Raw genomic sequence first — 23,775 nt, forward strand, 5'->3', positions numbered from 1 at the left:
GAACAGCGGGAGCATGTTGATTATAAGTCCTCTCCTGCCTTTCTCTTGATTGACAGAGACTTCGCTCGACGCTCTCCTGTACTGCTGCTGCCGTTCAGTATCCCAGTCTGCCTCTGGCGAGGTGTCCTCGGGTATCAGGACTCCCATATCCAGGTCAACAGGCAGCTTACCAGGTCTTGCTCGCATTAGGTAAGCCGGGGTACAGTTGGTGGAACCTACCGGGATGTGGTTATACAGGTCCACCAGATCGGGCAGTTTCTCAGGCCACAGACTGCGTTCTTCCAGGGGCAATGTTTTTAGCAGATTTATCACCACCTGGTTCATCTTCTCGCAGAGTCCATTGGTTTGGGGGTGATAGGGCGTTGTTCTTATCTTCTTGCAGTCATACAGGTTGCAGAACTCCTGGAAGACCTCTGCTTCGAAGGCTGGTCCTTGGTCCGTCAGCACTTGGTCCGGGTACCCATGTGGGCGGCAAAAGTGCAGCTGGAAGGCTCTGGCTGCTGTCTGAGCCATCAAGTCCTTGACAGGGACCACCACCAGGAACCGGGAGTAGTGATCCACGATGGTTAGGGCGTAGACATACCCGCTTCTGCTTGGAGCCAGTTTAACATGGTCCAGGGCGACCAGTTCCAGTGGCTGCCTGGTGATGATGGGCTGCAGGGGAGTCCTCTGGCTGGCACGGTCCCTTCTTCTTAGATTGCACGGGCCACAGTCTCTACACCACCTCTCAATGGCTCCTCTCATGCCTATCCAGTAGAACCGTTCACGCAGCAGGAACTCCAGCTTCTTCCATCAGAAGTGCCCTGCCCCATTGTGGTAGGCCTCCAGCACCATAGCTGCGTCCCGTCTCGGTACCACAACCTGCCAGATCAGCTCATGTGTCGGGGAATTGACCATTCTGCGGCACAACTTCTCCTTGTAGAGAAACAGTCTGCTCTTTTCCGTCCACAGTTGCTTGGTCTCTTCCAGAGCGTCTGGGTCCAGGCGGGCGTCAGCCTGGGTCAGCATCTCCTTCACCAGACGGACTGCGGGGTCACTGTCTTGCGTCTCCGCCCAGTTGTAGTGGGGTAAGGGGTTGAACGTAGCGGATCGCTGGCCCCTCACACGGTGGGAATACTGGGTAATCCCATGACGGTGAAACGCAGGGAGTTCGATCTCTTCCAATTCTTCTGGATCCTCCCCTTCGTCCGATAGGTTTGGCATCCTGGACAGGGCGTCCGCGTTGGTATTGGAGGGCCCTGCCCGGTATTTGATCGTGAACTCATAATTGGACAGGCGGGCCATCCATCTCTGCTCCAGGGCACCCAGTCTTGCAGTGTCCAGGTGTGTCAACGGGTCCCTTGCTCGTGACCGTGCCTCCGGGCTTCTATGGCCAGAGGACATGGAATTCCCTGCCGGTTGGATTCTGCTACTGGACCTGGATGTCCCCACAGCCTCGGACTCCGTGTCCGGGTTTAGTGTCTTCAGCCAAGGCGAGCTATCTAGCTTCCAGCCTCTGGCACTCGCTCCTGCTCCTACAGAGCTCCTAGTTCTTGCTTTCCCTGTCCAGGCTCTGACTCCCAGACTCTGTCTGTTCTGCTTGTTCTGCAGGCTCTGTCTGACCTAATCCCGCCCCAGACCCAGTTTATAAGGGCAGATTCCTCCCCTCCCAGGTCTGGCCGGGCAGTGTTGCATGCTTAGGGCTCCTGACCAGAGAAACCTCCCACTTGCTCTCAGACATAATATTTCTATTACTGTGGCAACCAGACCCCTGGGGTGCCACATTTCCACCAAAGACTCTGTGCCCCGGAACATATAGCCAAAGCTCAGGAGGCTGCACCTAATATAACGACTCTGCTGCTGGAAATGGACAGATATAACCAACGCTATAAAACAGCATTAGCTTTTTATTAACTAATGGGCATTTTGGGTTTCCTCCTTGGATGAGTGCCTGAATCAGACACGATGGTGAGATTTTCACTGTAACATAAAAAATCCAAATCAATAAGTCTCCATAGGGACAAGAGACACGGCCAGCCGTCTGGGTTAATCTTCTCGAATCAGTCAGTTCTTGAGGAATGACGTAGTTATTCAGCCACTGACCCTCAGCTAAAGAGATGGTATTAAAGAATATTGACACCATTATCTGTCACCCGTAGCCGCACCATGTACTGCCGAGAGTTCAGAAATGTCCATAAAGCCTGAAATATTCCAGACACGTGGACGACGTATCAACATTCAGAGTGACACATCGCGCTCCCCTGACCCTTCCTCCGTGTCATATCTCTGTCACTGTAATTAAGTACTTTAGCACGGACGAGAAACTCATTTCCACCTCTCTGCCCATATCACACCGTTCTGTCTGGGCATGTCGTGTCTGGGCAGGCTTATATCCAATTTAAGTTCACCATGCTGAGAACTCAGGGTAATGATGAAGGCTCTTTTGCCGGAGCGACTGGAGTTGATGCATGAGTAGGGCCCGCGAATATAGGTAATTGAAAAAAAGTCACTACGGGTCATTTACATGCAGAGATTAATGCTTGAGACTGTCTAAATTGTAAGGATGGCACCAAAAAGTCCTAGTAAATATACCTTAAGGCATACGTGTCAAACTCTGGCTTGTGGGCCAAATCTGGCCCACAGGGTGATTATATTTGGCCCGTTGCACCAGAACCACCACCCCTATGTGGAGCCCATTATTCTGCATGGAGGACTAAGTGGGGCCCATTATACTGTATGGAGGACTATGTGGGCCCATTATACTGTATGGAGCACTATGTGGGGCCCATTATACTGTATGGAGCACTATGTGGGGCCCATTATTCTGTATGGAGGACTATGTGGGGCCCATAATACTGTATGGAGGAATATGTGGGGTCCATTATTCTGTATGGAGAACTATGTGGGGCCCATAATACTGTATGGAGCACTATGTGGGGCCCATTATACTGTATGGAGGACTATGTGGGGCCCATTATTCTGTATGGAGGACTATGTGGGGCCCATTATTCTGTATGGAGAACTATGTAGGGCCCATAATACTGTATGGAGCACTATGTGGGGCCCATTATAATGTATGGAGGACTATGTGGGGCCCATTATTCTGTATGGAGGACTATGTGGGGCCCATAATACTGTATGGAGCACTATGTGGGACCCATTATACGATATGGAGGACTATGTGGGGCCCATTATACTGTATGGAGAACTATGTGGGGACCATTATTCTGTATGGAGGACTATGTGGAGCCCATTATTCTGTATGGAGGAATATGTGGTGCCCATTATACTGTATGGAGGAATATGTGGGGTCCATTATTCTGTATGGAGAACTATGTGGGGCCCATAATACTGTATGGAGGACTATGTGGGGCCCATTATCCTGCATGGAGGACTATGTGGGGCCCATTATCCTGTATACTGGTTGGCCCTCGACTTTGTCCAAGTTTTTCATTTTGGCCCTCTTTGTTTTTGAGTTGGACATCCCCATCTTAAGGTGACTGCTGAAGAAACAGACGAATGTTCCCATGTGATTCCCAAACTATGGATGGTCAAAATGGTCAAAATCAGAAGACATTTACCTCAAATGTAAAGACAGCTTCCGTTCTCATGATTCTTGGACTAAGGCTTTGTTCACATAGCACTGACCAATAATTACCTATGTGCAAGTGCACGTGAGAATTTCTCTACATGGACAAAATTGCACCATCCTTTATACTGGTCCTTTTTATGGATAACTCCTGCCACCGTTCACATTGCAAACAATACATAGAGATAACATCGAGTAGGGTTGTAACCAGCTTGTCATACTCCAGTCACATCCAGAGCCACGGTTATAATGGTGACTTTTCTCACTCTGTATTGTCCAAACGCCCTAAACCTCTTAGCCGTAGATTATTCTCCAGCATTGCATTCTGATATGTACCTTTTCTAACCCAGGCTACTGTAATGTGCCAGGTGCTCACACTACATCTCTCACAATGTAGCAGCGGATCATGCTTTGTACAGATAATGAAGCAGCAGGTGAGGTGAGGTCGTGTAACCTGAGAGCTACGGCCATGTTGACATATCCAGTAATGTTCCGCTAGAACAGATCCAGCAGAAATCCGTTAGGAAAAAAGTTGTGCTGACACAACTTTAGTCCGTTATTCACTTACTGATCTCTGTCGGATCCGTCTTTTTAGAGTCAATGGGCAATGGATCCACCTTTTCTTGTCAGATCCGTTAGAAATTGACGTCAATGGATGCCGCATTAACGGACTAAAGTTGTGTCAGCAGAACTTTTTTCCTGATGGGTTTCTGCTGGATCCGTTCTAATGGACATGTGAACAGAGTCTTACAGAAAAACAGTAGCGTTGTGAATGGTTGCACCGTGGTGACATTTTCAGTGCTTACATCAGAGTCGTATTTTATACACTTTATACTAACCGCTCTATTCGCAATCTCTGATTTAGCACTCTGCGCAATTCATCAAAAAAAATAAAATTATGCAGACTTCTCTTTAACTGCTACACTGAGGCAAAATCCAGCCGCCTAATTCACTGGCAACGTAGTGGCTCATGAATCATGATGAAGATCCAGAAAATGGCTGCCTCTGCTTTATTTTAGCTGCCGTTGACTGATGGGCCCTATATGATCTGTATCCCCCCCTGTGACTGGATGAGACGGCTGCTCGTGTAAACAGTGCTTGCATTTCTTGGGCTATTGACAAAAGATGTTTAGATATGGAGAAGAAAGACTTGGCGCTTCCTACCTTGCACCATCAAACATCGCCCTCTCTACCTTTAATTGTCAGTGCCGGCGGCCATACTCTGGGGCGTCTCTCCTCTCTTATGTGCATTGTGCGCGTTTTGCAAGGCAATCCATTCTGTGTCAGTGTTATGCAAATCAATATACACTATATGGCACTCAGACATCATTTTTATTAGCAAGCTTTTCATTTGCCTAATCCTCTAGGAATTGCTCCTGAATGATGATCCTGAGGCTCGCCGCTGAAATGCGACCAACAAACTTCTGCAGAATGAATTACTCTCTATAAACCTGGCAGCTCCCTGCACCCGGGAGGCCGGGCCGCTAGGAGGGAGAAGGTTAATGGCTGGTGCAGAATTGACTGAGCATCTTAGCTGTATGTTTAATGTTACATAGCAGAGAATTCAGCCCATAACGTGCACAGAATCTCACTCTGAAGATTCCTATCAATAACACTGGGCCCTAAAGGGAACACATTACAGAATGCAGTCCGGTCGCCAGGCTGAATAAACTACATTCATACATATTCGTGGGTAAATATTCAGTAATATTATTAATCCAATCGCTAATCATTCTGGGCCTAGGAGTCCAGGCGGTGGTCCTAATCAGTGTTGTCAGCAAAGCTTGCATTAAGGTGACAGCAAGGAAGGCAATCAATGAACAGGACCGCCCATTGGGCTTGTAAACCCAGAAGGATCACAGTTTTTCATGAATAAACAACTAGGTTTAAATACTAAATATTTTCCCACAAATATGTAGGAAACATGACAGGTTCCCTTAAGCTATGTTGTTTGACGTATTTTTTTTAGTCCGAAGGGAAGGGAAATTGTTCAGTATAAAAATGAGTATAAAAGAATGTGCGCCTTTTTGCCCCTTTTTCTCTGTCCTTGAAACTTTTCTAAAAAGTGGGAAGGGAAGTTCAGCCCATAGGAATCACTATAATTTAAGCTCGAAATGTATTTCTCTGTAAGGCATGCAGCCTTCCCAATGTGCATTATGTCTAGTGTCACATATTCGCCCTGCACTCTGGATTTAAGGCTGACATATGACGGGTTTATATAAATGGGCCCCATTGAATCAATTCTTTAGCAAAGCTTTTGTATGGTCAGTTTGATAGTCTAATGTAGGACAGAGAAAAGCTTTGCTCCTGGAGAAGCCATCGTCTGTTGTGGTATATATTACACATGCACGAAGAGTATAACGGAGATGGTCAGAAACCAGCAACCAACTGCAAGGCTAAAAGGGTCCTGGTCCAACCCATCATGTCTAGGCCAATTCTGTGGACTGAGATACAAGAACAACTGATGTGTAAAATCACTATTATTCAGTATCACGTGTCAAAATTCACCACTCAACTAAGCTTCACATGGTATCTTGACCCTACTTTGGAGTCCATCATCAGGGTAGGTCCTGAGGAGATAGAAAAAAAATCTGCTGCAGGTTCCTATACAAATCCTGCCCAGTGGCGTGCCGCCAATAGTGGCAGGCCATGCAACTGCTATGGGACCATGAGCCAGGGGACCCGGTGTCAGCGCCCGCACCAGGGCCCCCTGCACTGGAGTTCACCTCTGGCCAGCCAGCGCCGCCCCCCGCCCTGCATTCAACTGTATCGGCAGATGCCAATACAGTTGAAAGCAATGATGGAGGAGGGAGGGTCATGTGACATTCCCTCTCCCATCATTCCTCCTCTGTGTCTAACACAGTGGGCGCGATGACGTTACTTCATCGAGCTCCACGCTGTGTCAGACAGTGGAGCAGCTGAGGTGAGGAGACGCGCTGCAGAGACTGAAGCAGCGGGGAACGAGGAGCGGTAAGTGTGTATTTATTTATTTTAAATCAGTTTGTACTGATAATACTGGAGGACTGGGGCTTCATTTTACCCTAAAGGGCCTGCATTTTACTGTGTGGAGGACCATGGGGAGTGCATTATACTGTGTGGAGAACCATGGGGAGTGCATTATACTGTGTGGAGGACCAGTGGGGAGTGTATTATACTGTATGTAGGCCCATTATACTGCATGGAGAGCTGTGTGAGGGATCATACTGTGATGGATCACCATACTTTACTGGGGGGTACAGTAGGGTCCTTCTACAGTGCATGTGAAGGTAACCACCATGGGGGTATCATACTGTGCTTGGTGGGCACTTTTGATGGCATCATACTTCATTGGGGCAATGAAAGAAGGATATAGAACTTCAGCAAAAGGAAAATTACCGTATATACTCGTGTATAAGCCGACATTTTCAGCACATTTTTTTAGGCTGAAAAAGCCCTCCTTGGCTTATACTCGAGTATATACTTACATTCTGGCTGTGGAACGTGGTGGGGAGGGTTGCGGCGGCGGAGGAGCGGTGAACAGGTAGTAGGCAGCTCCTGCAGCTATCACGTGTGCCCACTGCTAAAGAAAATGAATATTCCCTCTTCTCCACGCCCATGGAAGTGGAGAGGAGTGTATATTCATTTTTTTTAATAACACGTGCAGGATCAGTCGCAGCCGCCGGCGTCCTGCTGCGGTTCAGCGATCCTCTGTGCCCACTATTAGAGAGTATGAATATTCACTCTTCCCCACTCCCATGGTCGTGGAGAAGAGTGAATATTCATTCTCTTTAGTAGTGGGCACATGGGACAGCTGAACCGCAGCAGGAAGCCGGCGGATGCAGCTACAGAGTGCGCTATTAAAGAAAATGAATATTCACTCCTCTCCATGCCCATAGTCCCGGCGTTGAGAGGTGGGAATATACCCGCAGCTCACCTCTGCATCTGAGGGCGCATGTCATGCGCTGCTCAGATGCTGAGATCAGCTGCTAGCAGAACAGGGAGAGAGAAGGAAGGTGAGTAGAAGTGTTTATTTTTTTCATGTGTGCAGTGATGGGGGGCCAGGTATACCAGGATTGGGGATGAGGGGGCCATGCATATCAGGATTGGCGATAGGGGGGCCATGCATACCAGGATTGGGGATGAGGGGGCCATGCATACCAGGATTGGGGATGAGAGGGCAATGCTTTCCAGGATTGGGGATGAGAGGGCCATGCATACCAGGATTGGGGATGAGGGGGGCATGCATACCAGGATTGGGGATGAGGGGGGCATGCATACCAGGATTGGGGATGAGGAAGCAATGCATACCAGGATTGGGGATGAGGGCGCCAGGCATACCAGGACTGGGGATGAGGGCGCCAGGCATACCAGGACAGAGGATGAGGGGGTCATGCATACCAGGATTGGGGATGAGTGGGCAACGCTTACCAGGATAGGGAAATTTACCAGTAGCTGCTGCATTTCCCACCGTAGGCTTATACTCGAGTCAATAAGTTTTCCCAGGTTTTTGTGGTAAAATTAGGTGCCTCGGCTTATATTCGGGTCGACTTATACTCGAGTATATACGGTACTATGTAAAGGCTGGAAAGTTGTGAGATATGCTCTTCTGTGACCCTAACAAATATTTATTTATTTAATTTATTTGGGGGGGCCCCAATTAGAACTTCTGCTATAGGGCCCCATGATTTCTATATACGCCCCTGCTGCAGTCACATTTTATGTGCAGATTTTGTTGTGGTTTTGCCATGGATTTCACCTAACGCATTGCAAGGTAAAACCTACATAGAAAATCTGCAGAAATAATGGACATGCGGCGAAGTTACAATCCGCACTACATGTCAAAATAGATTATTTCACAGAGCGCGGATGAAATTTGTTAAAATTTCATCCACTCTCCTGCAGCTGTATTTTATCCTGAATTTAATAACTTCCTATTCACTTACAGCTAACACATGAATGCAGCGGGTGTTTTTTCTTTTTGACAGAAAACTACTATGGTTTTCTAGAAAATGCTGCGTGTGAAGCTACCTTAAAGGGGTTGTCCCCATTCAAATATTCGTACTCCAAAAGGATCAGGGATTTGAAAAAAAAACCTCCTTCCCTGGGTCCAGTGCTACCTCTCACTGGTGTTTTTTGGTTGGCTGCAGGTATGACGTCACATTGACAAAGCTGCAGCCAATCACTGAGCTCAGTGTCCCGGATAATATACAGTGGGGGAAATAAGTATTTGATCCCTTGCTGTTTTTGTAAGTTTGCCCACTGACAAAGACATGAACAGTCTATAATTTTAAGGGTAGGTTAATTTTAACATTGAGAGATAGAATATCCCCCCAAAAAATCAAGAAAATCACACTGTATAAATTAGATACATGTTTTTGCGTTTTGCAGTGAGAAATAAGTATTTGATCCCCTACAAACCATTATACAGTCATATGAAAAAGTTTGGGCACCCCTATTAATCTTAAGCTTATTGTTTTATAAAAATTGGTGCTTTTGCAACAGCTATTTCAGTTTGATATATGTAATAACTGTTGGACACAGTAATGTTTCTGCCTTGAAATGAGGTTTATTGTACTAACAGAAAATGTGCAATCTGCATTCAAACAAAATTTGACAGGTGCATAAGTATGGGCACCTCACCAGAAAAAGTGACATTAATATTTAGTAGATCCTCCTTTTGCAAAAATAACAGCCTCTAGTCGCTTCCGGTAGCTTTTAATGATTTCCTGGATCCTGGATGAAGGTATTTTTGACCATTCCTCTTTACAAAACAATTCCAGTTCAGTTAAGTTTGATGGTCACCGAGCATGGACAGCCCTCTTCAAATGATCCCACCAATGAAACACCAATTTTTATAAAACACTAAGCTTAAGATTAATAGGGGTGCCCAAACTTTTTCATATGACTGTAAGTTCTGGCTCCTACAGACCAGTTAGACACTCCTAATCAACTTGTTACCTGCATTAAAGACAGCTGTCTTATATAGTCACCTGTATAAAAGACTCCTGTCCACAGACTCAATTAATCAGTTAGGCTCTAAACTCTACAACATGGGCAAGACCAAAGAGCTTTCTAAGGATATCAGGGACAAGATCATAGACCTGCACAAAGTTGGAATGGGCTACAACACCATAAGTAAGACGCTGGGTAAGAAGGAGACAACTGTTGGTGCAATAGTAAGAAAATGGAAGAAATACAAAATGACTATCAATCGACATCGATCTGGGGCACCATGCAAAATCTCACCTTTTGGGGTATCCTTGATCATGAGGAAGGTGAGAGATCAGTCTAAAACTACACGGGGGGAACTTGTTAATGATCTCCAGGCAGCTGGGACCACAGTCACCAAGAAAACCATAGGTAACACATTACGCCTTTAAGGTCTAAAATCCTGCAGTGCCCGCAAGGTCCTCCTGCTCAAGTAGGCACATGTGCAGACCCGTGTGAAGTTTGCCAATGAACACCTGGATGATTCTGTAAGTTATTGGGAGAAAGGGCTGTGGTCAGATGAGACAAAAATTGAGCTCTTTGACCTTAACTCAACTCGCCGTGTTTGGAGGAAGAAGAAGAATGAGTACAACCCTAAGAACATCATCCCAACCGTTTAGCATGGTGGGGGAAACATTATACTTTGGGGGTACTTTTCTGCAAAAGGGACATGACGACAGCACCGTACTGAAGGGAAGATGGATGGGGTCATGTATCACGAGATTTTGGCCAACAACCTCCTTCCCTCAGTAAGAGCATTGAAGATGTGTCGTGGCTGGGTCTTCCAGCAAGACAATGACCCAAAACATACAGCCAAGGCAACAAAGAAGTGGCTCAAAAAGAAGCACAGTAAGGTCATGGAGTGGCCTAGCCAGTCTCCAGACCTTAATCCCATAGAAAACTTATGGAAGGAGTTGAAGCTCTGAGTTGCCAAGCGACAGCCTCAAAATCTTAATGATTTAGAGATAATCTGCAGAGGAGTGGACCAAAATTTCTCCTGAGATGTGTGCAACCCTCATCATCAACTAAAAAAACGTCTGACTGCTGTGCTTGCCAACAAGGGGTTTGTCACAAAGTATTAAGTGTTGTTTGCCAGAGGGATCAAATACTTATTTCTCACTTCAAAATGTAAAAAAATGTATCTAATTTATACAATGTGATTTTCTTGATTTTTTTGGGATATTCTATCTTTCAATGTTAAAATTAACCTACACTTAAAATTATAGACTGTTCATGTCTTTGTCAGTGGGCAAACTTACAAAAACAGCAAGGGATCAAATACCTATTTCCCCCAGTGTAGATGGTAGAGGGCAAAGAGTAGTGTCAAGAAACAGGGCCGGACAAAAAGAAAGTGAGGTGTTTTTGCCTCCTTTGAAGACTTTGGAACAATAATCTTTGGACCCATGTTGGCAGAGTCAGGCACTACCATTTTTCGCAGCGTAATCAATTATTAACAATTACCCCTAACAATATATTATTGCGCGAACTATACGTGCCTCGAATGGAAGCTGATGTCAGGTCAATATTTCCAGCAATTGCACAGCTACATCAGACGTTCATTATAAAAAACACTCTCAGCTGTTATCCGGTAGCTCATCTTAATCTCGCGCACATATATTGCAGTCATAGGTGTTTATTCTGACAGATATGCAGTTCGTTCATCAATAGACTATAATATGAGGCACAGCGCATCCGCCATCGCCCCCGTGGGCGAGCCACATGTTCATCTAGGGTCACTCTTATGATGATCGCATTTACCAAGACAAAAGAAGCAAACGGCAACCCAACACGAGTGATAGTGGCTTCCTGATCACTGCACTGTGGAGCTGCGGAGTGACTTGTTTTATGTGTCGCCTGACCCCTGCTGTTGGTGGATACCCTTACAGAAGATGACAAGGCGATAAGAAACTTGATGCATGGTAGGTCCGTTTGTTGCTGGCACAACCACACTACAGACAATCCAGCTGCCGTTTAACCCTTGTTCAGATAAAAGAAGGCTTCATACATTTTGTAAAGGCATTAATACAACGCTTGGTTCCTGGATACGACCATCTGCAGAATATCGAAACCCAAGACCATTGCACACAAGAGCTCTCTGTAAGAGCAGCAAAACGCAACCCATATCATATTCCCTTTATGAAGCCAACTAAGCACTCCAGTCCTGCAATGATTGCCCCCGAGCGTGTAGGTGGCTGCAGATGGGAGGCTAAGAATATCCCTGCCATATACATATATTCACAGACATAAAAGATGAACATAGACGTGTGTCCATCAAGTTCAACCTTTCTCTGGAATAGCTATGTGGTTTACAGAAACGTAAAAGAAACACCTAGGTGATAGAAGACCACCACACATGGCCCAAGACCTCCGAGGCCAGTGACTAGCTGCAGATGTGACATGGAGTATAGAGGCTGTGACATCTACAGCCAATGTAAGTAATATACTGATGGGGAGAAGTGAGACGCAATGCTGGAATGGAGGGTTAGTATTATATCATTATTTTAGCACTACAGCTGCCGGTGTGCAGCATTTTACATATGTCAGAAAATCCCTTTAAAGAAGGATCTATGCCATTGAAATACACTGTCCTATTAGTTAATTGTGGGGGGTTGTTTTTACTTGTACAACACAGAACATAACTCCCGCAGGGCACCGTAGGCCAATAATCTGACATTTGGACATCGCAGTCTGACATTTACTCATTCATGGTCAGCTAAAGCCCTGACAACAGAAAAATAAGCCCTGGGAGACAAGATGAGATATTTAGGAACACTTTATATGTTGTTACTTAAAGGAAGGCAGAAAAGTTATCCCAGCACTTCCTTCCTTGATTTGGGTCTCTCTTCTCTGACACTACCATTAAAATAGAGAAATATAGAAAAAAAAGAATTATATATAAAGAAATTTTCCCTGTGACTCAGGAGCTCAGCCATGCTGCACTTAATTATCTGATGCCTAGCTACAAGACAACTGTCTGCAGCAGGAGCCTCTCCCCTCTGTCCTGTCCATAGAAGGACAAAAGAACCCTAATCCCTGCCCCTTTGGCTAAGCCCAGCCCTTTCAGCTGGTCACCAGTCTAAAATTAAACTGTTCAGTGGGAGATTAATGCATAACATATGCAACATTTCTACAAGATCGCTGGTTTAAGGATCATTCACTTAACGGCCATTATTAATAAAAAAAAACACACAACATCATTGTTCCCAAACCTTGAACGTGCACAGCTAAAGGTTTTGGTAATGAAGATGGAACCTGCTAAAATATGAGGAAAAAAACAACATGGATGGTAAGTCCACACATGTAAAACTATTCATCTGAATGGAGTGTGTTATAAATCAATGCCCATCCTGCAAAAAACAAAACCCAGTCATAGAAACGGAGTGAGTATATGGCTGTGTGCCCACGTAGCATTTTTCAAGCGTATATGCTGCGGAATTTCCGCAGCGTAAACGCTTGAAAAACGCATGTATATCCGCACCCCATGATCCCCAATGGGATTCCGCAAGTTCTATGCACATGCTGCGGATTTTTCCGCAGCGTTTATGCCGCGTTCAAAAATCCGCAGCATGTCATTTAATTTTGCGTTTCCGCAAGCGGAATTGCCTTTGTCCAATGCATAAAAAACGCAAGGCAATTCCGCATGTGGAAAACGCGTGATAAACGCGCGAAAAATGCGCGATAAACGCGTGCGGAATTCCGCATGCGTTTTTCCGGGAGAGGACTTGCATTTATGCAGCAGAAATTTTCTGCTTCATAAATGCAACGTGGGCACATAGCCTATCACCTCCAGGTGTAAGGCTATGTGCCCACGTTGCAGAAATGAAGCAGAAAATTTCTGCTTCATTTCTGCAAGTCCTCTCCCGGAAAAACGCATGCGGAATTCCGCACGCGTTTATCGCGCGTTTTTCTCGCGTTTATCGCGCGTTTTCGACATGCAGAATTACCTTATTTAATGCATGAAAAAACGCAAGGCAATTCCGCATGTCGAAAACGCGTGAAAAACGCACGATAAACGCTTGCGGAATTCCGCATGCGTTTTTCCGGGAGAGGACTTGCAGAAATTAAGCAGAAATTTTCTGCTTCATTTCCGCAACGTGGGCACATAGCCTCAGATGGATTGCCGATAATCTTACGCTTTTGGGTACTGGTAGGAAAGCAGCCGGGGCAGTGGCAGAGTTTAGACCACTTAGCACCTCATCTCAGAGGAAAAAGTGCCAACATATAATAAGGTACTTTCACTAATAATGCTAAATTTAGTAATACATTATACTAGAATACAGGGGTGAAATAACCATTGAACATGTCACTAATTTTCTAAGTAAATATATTTCTAAAGGTGCTACTGACATGAAATTCTCACCAGATGTTGGTAACAAACCATCCAATCCACACAGACAAAGAAATCAAACCACAGATGTCCATAAGTTAAGTTATGTGTAATAGTGAGAAATGACACTTGGAAAAAGTATTAAACACGCTTACTGAAAAATATTTAATACTTCGCACAAAAGTCTTGGTTGGTGATGACAGCTTCAAGGTGCCTGCTGTATGGAGAAACTAGTCGCATGCATTGCTCTGGTGTGATTTTGATCCATTCTTCCACACAAACACTCTTCACATCCTAAAGGTCCCGTTTTATTTTCTTTCTCTAAAACCAATTGAGAGTTTCCTTGGCGATGTGTTTGGGATCATTGTTTGCTGAAATGTCCACTCTCGTTTCATCTTCATCATCCTGGTAGATGTCAGCAGATTTTTATCAACAATGTCTCAGTACATTAGTTCATTCATCCTTTCTTCAATTATATGAATTTTGCCAGTGCTGTATGCTGAAAAACAGCCCCACACCATGACGTCCCCACCTCCAAACTTCACTGTTGGTATGGTGTTTTTGGGGTGATATTCACAGAGCCTTTTGGCCTCCAAACATGGTGTGTATTATGGCATCCAAAAAGTTAAATTTTGGTCCCATCTGACCAGACTATATTCTCCCAGTATTTCACAGGCTTGTCTAAATGTTGTTGAGCAAACTTTATACCTGCTTGAACATGCTTTTTGCTCAGCAATGGAGTCTTATGTGGTGAGCGTGCATACAGGCCATGGAGGTGGAGTGCATTACTTATTGTTTTCTTTGACATAATTGTACCTGATGATTCCAGGTCTTTCTGTAGCTCTCCACAAGTGGTCCTTGGCTTTTGGACAACTCTTCTTAAAATTCTTTTCACTCCTCTGTCTGAAATCTTGCAGGGAGCACCTAGTTCTGGCTTGTTTATGGTAAAATTATGTTCTTCCCACTTTCGGATTATGGCCCCAACTGTGATCACAGGAACCTTCAGTAATCAATGCCATCAGTATGTTTTGCAACAATAAGGTTGCAAAGGTCTTGAGAAAGCTCACCTGTTTTACCCATCATGAGAGGTTTCTTGTGTGGCACCTTGGTGATGAGACTCCTTTTTATAAGCCACCCATCAGTTGAACCAGCTGATATTATTTTTCACTAAGTGGCAGGATTGCTTTCTAAATACTGATAGATTTCAGCTGGTGTCATGACTTTCCGTGGCATTTTGAACCTCTCTTTCGTCATGTGTTCAATACTTTTTCGCTGTGTCATTTCTCATTATTACACATAACCTAATTTATAGACATCTATGGTTTGATTTCTTTGCCTGTGTGGATTGGATGGCTTGTTACAGACATCTGGTAAGAATTTCATGTCAATAGCACCTTTAGAAATATATTTACTTAGAAAATTGGTGACATGTTTCAATACTTATTTCACCCGCTGAATATGACAAAATAGAATATAATATAAGTGCATAGGTGTTCGAGGTTTTAATAAGACTACTAGCCGAGATGAGCAAATGGTCATCAATAAGAACTTCTATAAACCACAACAGAAAAAAACAAAACAAAACTAGATCTAAATCTAAAACAGATTTCTAGGTATAGTACATTGATTACCAGCGTCCATTTACAGTGTAGAGCTAATAGCATCCTGGCAATGCTAGTGGGAAGCCAAGAGGCGTTCTGCCCCCACTAATGCAAAGAGACGTAAAGCTAAGCTAAGCATCCATCCAGTTGGTATCAGTTGTTAATCTTACTAATAGATAAATCTATCTATAGTAATTACTATATTTTTTCACCTTTATTAAAAAGGACATGAACATCAAAAAGAACAGTTACTCCCAAGTAGGCCTAATAGAAAAACTTAAAATTGTACCTCCCTTCTTATTGTGGTTTCTCCAGAACATAATCCTTTACTCCCCTTTCGGATATTTTGTGGGGAGAAGAATGCCATGACCGTGAGTCTGTTTCCTGAGTTTATTCCTTCTCCTTTTCTCAAACAATGAGGCGAGCCATTCACAGGTTTACATAGTCCATGAGGAACATGGGGAGCAATTGAAATAAATGCCCCCCTTCCCATGTTCCAAGACCCCATCACATACATAGGATTGTTTTTGTTGTTGTCTAGGATTCTTAGATTTGACAATTAAGCCATTACATCCAGAATACTGGGGCTACCATCCTATAGAAAAGGATGTCATCTACTATGTAACCAGTTAAATAGGGCTTGGAATAGAATTCTGATCCACATTTAGGTGACACATCTACAAGGAACCCTCTATATAAGCTTCAGATAACAAGGCTGCCCTACAAAAACGACCAAGAATGAGAAGACGGCATTACCACGACATAATGCCAAGTAAACAGTCAATGATCTTAACTAACAAAGGTCTTCAACTCTTCTCCAGGGACCAGGAACCGAAAGTGCATTAATATCTGCCTGTGATTTCTTCAACTTTGCTCTTTCATTATTAATGAAGAGGATATTGAATGTAACTACAGTTCAGTTTCCTCCGCTTAACCCCTTATTAACAAGGCTAGTGGCTGCTGCTCTGTAGACTCCAGAGGCAAATATCACAACCAGCTGGAAAATGGACTGAAGCAAAACTGCATTGTAAATATAAAACCAGGCCACCGGCATGGAGCCATCAACAAATAACGTCCAGTATTAGTAACCCTGGGAGGGTTATCAGACCTGTGTGTAGGAACATTCATCTGTATATGATGTGACCACAGTTACTTTATATCATCTTAATGACCAAGAATTCCCTGATGAGATGTAAAGCCCCATATGTCTGATCACACAGCATTGTCCTTCCAAGTAGGTGGTAAAAGCAAATAACACCAGTCCTATAATCAGGGTAAGAAGATTATAAAATGATCAGGAGTCACACGCGGTCACTAGTATGATGTGTTACAGGTGATGGAGTTGCTTGTTGGCTACTTACTTGGAGTCCTTTGGAAAGTGGGCAGAACAGGACCATATGGACGAACCGTCTTAGCTTTCTCATCCTCCTAATTCATGGGAGCCAGTCCAGTGCTAGGAAGGTTAGTGTGCAGGTGCCCTAAAGTAGACGATCATTGAGAAAATGTCATGTTATCCATCCAGGGGACTGGCTTCAATGTTCCTTGTAGTGAATGTGAAATCTTTGAGTAAATACTTTACTTGTAGGAAGGATGTCCTCACTGACCATTCAAGTCACCCATTAGATTAGGATCCAGTGCCCAACTTGCTGTCTTTATGTCCTATTTGTACACCTAGGCGAGCCCCTCCAGGTTACGTAGGGGAACACATTCCAGATAGAGCCGTTAGGTTGTCTCACCCCTGACTTGTCCAGGAGACAGTGTAGTAATGATAGTCACCAGGAGGCAGGCAGGATGTAGTGCACACAAAGGGGGCAGCTTCCCCCAGTGCCAAGAGGGATTGTTTATCTCTGGCTATCTGGGGCTCCCTCACTCCCCACTAAAGAATTATTGTTCTTTTCAATGGTGCCACAGAAGAGTCATTTTCTGCTCATTCAGCCTGCGGGTCACTAAATTTCCAGATCACACTAGGGTCCGCGCCTCTCTCTGGTGCGGACTGCAGGCTCCCTGCACCTCCCTGTAATGGATAAGGGTGCACCCCAGCCAAAAGGAGAACCTGAACCTAGCTTTCCTTTAGCTAAATGCCAAGCATAGACCTCTAATCTCGCCATTTGAGGAGCGCACCCCAATACTCTGCTACATCGTCCTTTCCTCTCCTACACAGACTGTACTCCTGGATTATCACTCGAATCATCCAGATCCTCTATCAGAACAGGAGCATCACAATTCTCCTCCAGGTACCCTATAAGTCTTACACAGGTGCAACATCCCAATAAATGCCCCCTATGATAACCTGCTCTGCTCACTCATATTCCCTGTATGTTTCTCCCATAGTCTTGCAGGACACCCTGTCATTGCTCCCTGGGAAGTCTTGAGGGGTTTTATTCACCCTTTTATTCTATCATATGACCCTGTGACTCCTCTCAGCCTTGGCAGTGCTCATCACATTACCTAGTGTCCCACCTTATACCCTGACATATCAATATAGGAGTCACCCAAAACACCCGATCACATATCTGCTTTGCCAGGATGCCACTAATTCTTCAGATTTTGGACCTTTCGCTGCCCTTTCCCCATAATGTGTGCTCCAAGTCACATGCAGATCATGACACCTGTTTCCTCTGCTCCCTCGGTATACACTCCTTGCCCCTATATAATCCCCCTATATCATCTCCCTATATAATACCCCTATACAGCCCTCATTACTTCTGCAGCCCCTGTTCCCCCCACAGATCCAGAGCACCCCGATGTCTCACCTGACAGCCCTGTACTCCCTCCTCTCCTCCTGGACATCCCCCCAGCACAGCCTGCTGTCCTCCCCTGGACGCCCGTCACTGGCTCAGCGCTCTGCAGGCAGCGGGTCCCCGGCTGCAGCCCCCTCCCCGGTGTCTGCTCATCGCCCCCTCTCCGCCTCCTCTGACGGCTCAGGCTGATAATGATGTCAGTGCTCGGCCCTGGAGCCGCAGTCCTGGGGCTTCTCAGCGCCGGGCACCCGGTGTCTCGCCCGGCTGTGTGCTCGATGCTCCGGACCACACCGCTGCTGCTGCTGCTGCCTCTTAAAGCGGAGATCCGGCTTTGAGGATTATTTGTCCGCCGACGCAAAATTCAGCAGCACAGAGAGGGGGAGCCTGGAGCAGGTGCAGCCGAGGGAGAAGGGGAGGCAGCGTTTGATTATTAACCTCCCCCTTATTCCTCATCCAGGCTGAGCCTCAGCTGCTGCACCTCCTCTTCGCTGATGTGAGCCTGTCGTATTCAACGCCTATAATAGCTCTATTCCTATACCTCTAGGCTCTGTAAGCCAGCATCTCGAGCCGCAGCTGCTGCACAAACTCTTTCTTGGCACAGAGATGCCAATCACTGAGTATGCTGGATTCAGCACATGCTGCAGCCGATGTACGATGTCCAGCCCTGACCCTATATGTCTGCCATATTGGAAGGGGCTGCACGGCAGCTAAGGGCACCCCTGCTCTATACTCAATGGTTTCCTAGGTAACCTGGCAGCAGGGGCTGATACATTGTTGCAGTGCACCCTGTATGTGGTAACTGCACATTACAAGCTGTTACTTGTCCCAGTCACAATTAATACCATAGATTCATTATTCCGATTGTCTATACCATCCATCCTGTCTTGGGATTTCATGTTATCTACTTGGGGAAGAAACTTCTTAGGGTGTCGCCCCCTGCTGAGGAATGCTTTGTGTGGCATCCTGCTACTACAGGTACCACAGGACCCAAAAGGGTGCATGGATGGACTTCTTCACAAGAGGCTCTCACTACAAACAGACACCTCCACCCTTCCACCTCATACCACAAGAGGGAGCCCTGTTAGGGATATATATACTGGAGGGTGGAGTTAGGTAGTCAGAGAGTGTGCTGACACTGAGAGCAGCGAAGACGCAGTACGTCTACTGCTGTACTGAGGCCCCGAGTGTGGCCGAGGCAAGGAGAGAGAGAAGAGAGAAGTTAAGGGGGCAGAGGAGCGTCTGAAGCTCACCCCAAGACACAAGCCAGACACCGGGTTCGCGCCTACAGGGTCCTCTACACCTAGTACGGACAACCGGCATACCAGGAGGCTTCTAGACCCCTGGAGTCCATCAAAACTACCCAACCCCTGGAGATTGTCGCTCTGGATCACGTCAAACTGTCGCCCAGCAGATCAGGCTATTCCTATGCCCTGACCATGGTGGATCACTATTCCCGGTTCCTGGTGGTAGCTCCCGTCAAGGATCTGACAGCAGAAACTGCAGCAAGAACCTTTCAAGCCTACTTCTGCAGACCCCATGGATATCCGGACAAGGTGCTAACAGATCAAGGCCCTGCTTTTGAAGCCGAGTTATTCAAGGAATTCTGTCACCTGTATGGATTGGATGCAAGAAGATCCGGACTACGCCATATCATCCGCAAACCAACGGTATGTGCGAGAAAATGAATAACATCATTATAGATCTGCTAAAAACCCTACCTTTGGAAGAGAGAAACCAGTGGCCAGAAAAACTACCTGACCTAGTGGACCTGTATAACCACATACCTGTGAGTTCTACTAATTGTACCCCAGCGTACCTCATGAGAGCAAGACCTGGAAAATTGCCCATGGACCTAGAGCTCGGAGTGGTAGAACCTGCTGCAGATATGTCCACTGAATATTGGGACACAAGTCAGCAAGAGCAGTACAGGAAAGTACAGGCCTGTGTCGAAGACAGTCTAAACAAGGTGAGGGAAAGACAAGAAGATCAGTATAACAAGAACGCACCAGCAGAACCCTTGGCACCCGGAGAGATAGTGATAAAGTGGAAAAGAAGAGGTCACAAGCTCGATGACCAGTGGGAAAGAGAGCCCTACACAGTGTTGAATTCTAAATTTGACAACACCAAAACCTGCCTGATCAGCAAGGATGGAGGTAAAACAACCACAACAGTCTCAAGAGACCACTTGAAATTGTGCCCAGGTCTACTGAAGACACAGGAGAAAGAAACACCTCTTGTAATACCGGAGAAACCCAAGGAAGACGTAGTTCATACAGTTCTAGGAGACTTCCCTGCGGACTGGCCTCAACTCGATGGAGCAGTTATCATACCAGTGGTACACTTCTGTCAACCACCGGAAGAGCCTCCACAACAAGAAGAACCTGTGAGCGCCCTAGAAGAACCTGCTCAGGAACAGGAAGAGTACCCAGTAAACAGTGTACTTGCCAGTCCCATAGAGAGATTGAGGCAGTTTTATAATCTACCCGCACGTAGATCTGATAGGTTAACAGAGAGTGCATGCATAGACACCAGTATCACCCCAGTGCTACGAAGGTCCACACGCAGCACACAAGGCCAAACCCCTGCCAGGTATAGGGAATAAATACAAAATGCCTATATTGTAAATAGTTACCCAGTTGTGTATTGCCTACTGTTATTTATTGTGTGAACTGAAAATAATGTGTTCGTTTAGTTACCCGTAAGGGTATAAAGACTTGTAGGCTGAGGACTGTGAGCAGCCAAAAACTTTCCGTTGTAAATAGTTGCACTTATCAAAGTGCCCCCTTATTTGTTCCATAAAAAGACCACAGAACAAAAACCCGGTTTTCATGGCCGAAGACGTGGTCCAACACCAGGATCACTTATGCTCTGTAGCCACGCCCAGGGCCTACGTTGAGGGTTTTCGGGCGGTTCCTTCATGCTTCTGTTGTTACACCTTCATCAGTGAAATGGACACCTGGTGACGGGACTTACTGTAACATTGTTATTGTTGTTGTAATTACTATTGTTACTTGTTGTTACTTGTTAAAAAATGCTTAAGTCCAGGAGTACTGAATTGTACTAGGGGGGAATGTGGCACCCTGCTACTACAGGTACCACAGGACCCAAAAGGGTGCATGGATGGACTTCTCCACAAGAGGCCCTCACTACAAACAGACACCTCCACCCTTTCACCTCATGCCACCAGAGGGAGCCCTGTTAGGGATATATATACTGGAGGGTGGAGTTAGGTAGTCAGAGAGTGTGCTGACACTGAGAGCAGCAAAAACGCAGTACGTCTGCTGCTGTACTGAGGGCCCAGAGTGTGGCCGAGGCAAGGAGAGAGAGAAGAGAGGAGTTAAGGGGGCAGAGGAGCGTCTGAAGCTCACCCCAAGACACAAGCCGGACACCGGGTCCGCGCCTACAGGGTCCTCTACACCCAGTAGGGACAACTGGCATACCAGGAGGCTTCCAGACCCCTGGTCATCCTGAAGCTGCTATCAATTACAGGACTAGGAACCACGAAGGCCCCGGCGTCCAGGGATAGTGGTTGCCAGAGAAAAGTCCTACTACCAAGCAGTCAGGTGAGAGAGCAAAACAATATAAAAGCTAGGCCAAGTTCCAGGCTGGCTAGAAGCTTAGAGAGAGGAAGACACGGACCAGGAGGCCTACAACCCGCTCACTGGGGAGAGTTCTGAAGTGCACCCTTCCTATTAAGTACCCTGGACCCTACCTGCCATTACACCAGTAAAGGTACTGAAGCGAATCCCCTGTGTGCGTGTCCGTCATTCCCCCTGACCCGACCTGGTCACCTCTCACCTGCATCCCTTTCATCAACCCTGCCCCGGGGGCCCGCTCCGCCTGTGGGGAGCAGAAACATCCCAGCTGCCATCCCATCACCCCCGGAGGTCTGCAGCAGCGCCGGTACTCATTACCGGGAACCACAGGTGGCGTCACGAGACAAACTGTTAACAAAAAAAAACCTTTTAACCCTTTAATAACATCTGACGTACTAATACGCGTCTGTGCCCTGGGACTTAAGAGCCAGACCCGTATTAGTACGTCATGGCGATCGCGCGCGCACACAGGCTGTGCGGGCGCGATCGCCGCCGGGTGTCAGCTGATTGTCACAGCTGACACCCGGTACTATGTGCAGGGAGCGGTCACGCACCGCTCCCAGCACATTAACCCCCGCGATGCTGCGATCGAAGTCGATCGAAGTCGATCGCGGCATTGCGGGGGCAAGGGGAGGTGATCGCCGATACTCACCTCCTCTTCCGGCTTCCAGCGCAGTCTGCAAAGGCTTCCCGGGTGTTGCCATGACGACCCGATGTCGTCATGACAACATCCGGGTCACCAGAGAGCAGGAAGATTGCTTGGACATGCGCAGTGCATCTCCAAGCAATCTTCACACTGTGCACTTCTGACAGCCTTCATGGCATAGGGATGGTGCTCCATTCCTGTGCCATGCAGGCGATCAGAAAAAAAAAAGTGAAAGTCCCAGAGTGGGACAAAGTAATAAAGTGTATAAACTGTGTGAAAGTGGAAAAAAAAAAAAAAAAAAATGTGCAAAAATATTATAAAAAAATAAAAATAATAATACACCAAAAATAAAAATATAATGTACCCATCAATAAATATTATTATAAAAAAAATAAAAAAAAAACAATAAAAGTACACATATTTGGTATCGCCGCGTCCGGAACAACCTGACCTATAAAACTGTCCCACTAGTTAACCCCTTCAGTGAACACGGTAAAAAAAAAAAAAAAAAAACCAAGCAAAAAACAATGCTTTATCACCATACCGCCAAACAAAAAGTGGAATAACACGCGATCAAAAAGACGCATATAAATAAAAATGATACCGCTGAAAACGTCATCTCGTCCCGCAAAAAACAAGCCGCCATATAGCTCCATCAGCCGAAAAATAAAAAAGTTATAGCTCTCAGAATAAAGCGATACTAAAAAATATTTTTTTCTATAAAATAGCTTTTATTGTGTATAAGCGCCAAAACATAGAAAAATTATACAAATGTGGTACCGCTGTAAACGTACTGACCCGAAGAGTAAAGCTGCCTCATCAATTTTACCACACGCGGAACAGAATAAAAAAAAAAAAAAAAAACAATTCCTGAATTGTTGGTTTTTGTTTATTCTGCCTCCCAAAAATCGGAATAGAAAGCGATCAAAAAATGTCACGTGCCTGAAAATGGCACCAATAACAACATCAAGTCATCCCGCAAAAAACGAGCCGTCACATGACTGTCTGCCAAAATGTGGAAAAATTATAGCTCTCAAAATATGGCGATGCAAAAACTAGATTTTACAAAAAATGCGTCTTTTAGTGTGTGACAGCTGTCAGTCATAAAAACCCCATATGATTCTGGCATTGCTGTAATCACACCGACCCGAAGAATAAAGTCGTCTAATCACTTATACCGCACAAGGAACGGCGTCAAAAATAAACTCTTGAGTTAGGATTGGGCTAGGGTTAGGGCTGGGTTTGGGGCTAGGGTTGTGCTGGGGCTAGGGTTGTGCTGGGGCTAGGGTTGTGCTGGGGCTAGGGTTGTGCTAGGGTTAGGGCTGGGGT

At 45.8% G+C, this 23,775-nt stretch overlaps 1 protein-coding gene across 3 annotated transcripts in view; it reads right to left on the reverse strand.

Moving 5' to 3' along the window:
- Positions 1–18,652, reverse strand: part of DIPK1B (divergent protein kinase domain 1B) — a 132,491-nt gene extending 113,839 nt beyond the window's left edge. For 2 of the 3 annotated variants that reach the window (XR_012247447.1, XR_012247448.1), the window contains exon 1: positions 16,825–18,652. Coding sequence is in view for 1 of the 3 variants with exons in the window: in XM_073640756.1 (XP_073496857.1) it covers positions 16,825–16,887 (63 nt within the window). In the remaining 2 variants the exon portion in view is untranslated. The remainder of the gene's footprint in view (positions 1–16,824) is intronic. The other variant, XM_073640756.1, reaches the window with a different exon arrangement.
- Between the last annotated feature and the right edge of the window lie 5,123 nt (positions 18,653–23,775).

This window comes from Phyllobates terribilis, unplaced genomic scaffold (genome assembly GCF_046119375.1).
Source record: "Phyllobates terribilis strain yellow unplaced genomic scaffold, ASM4611937v1 Scaffold_7__3_contigs__length_470593459, whole genome shotgun sequence".
In the NCBI taxonomy this organism is placed as follows: domain Eukaryota; kingdom Metazoa; phylum Chordata; class Amphibia; order Anura; family Dendrobatidae; genus Phyllobates; species Phyllobates terribilis.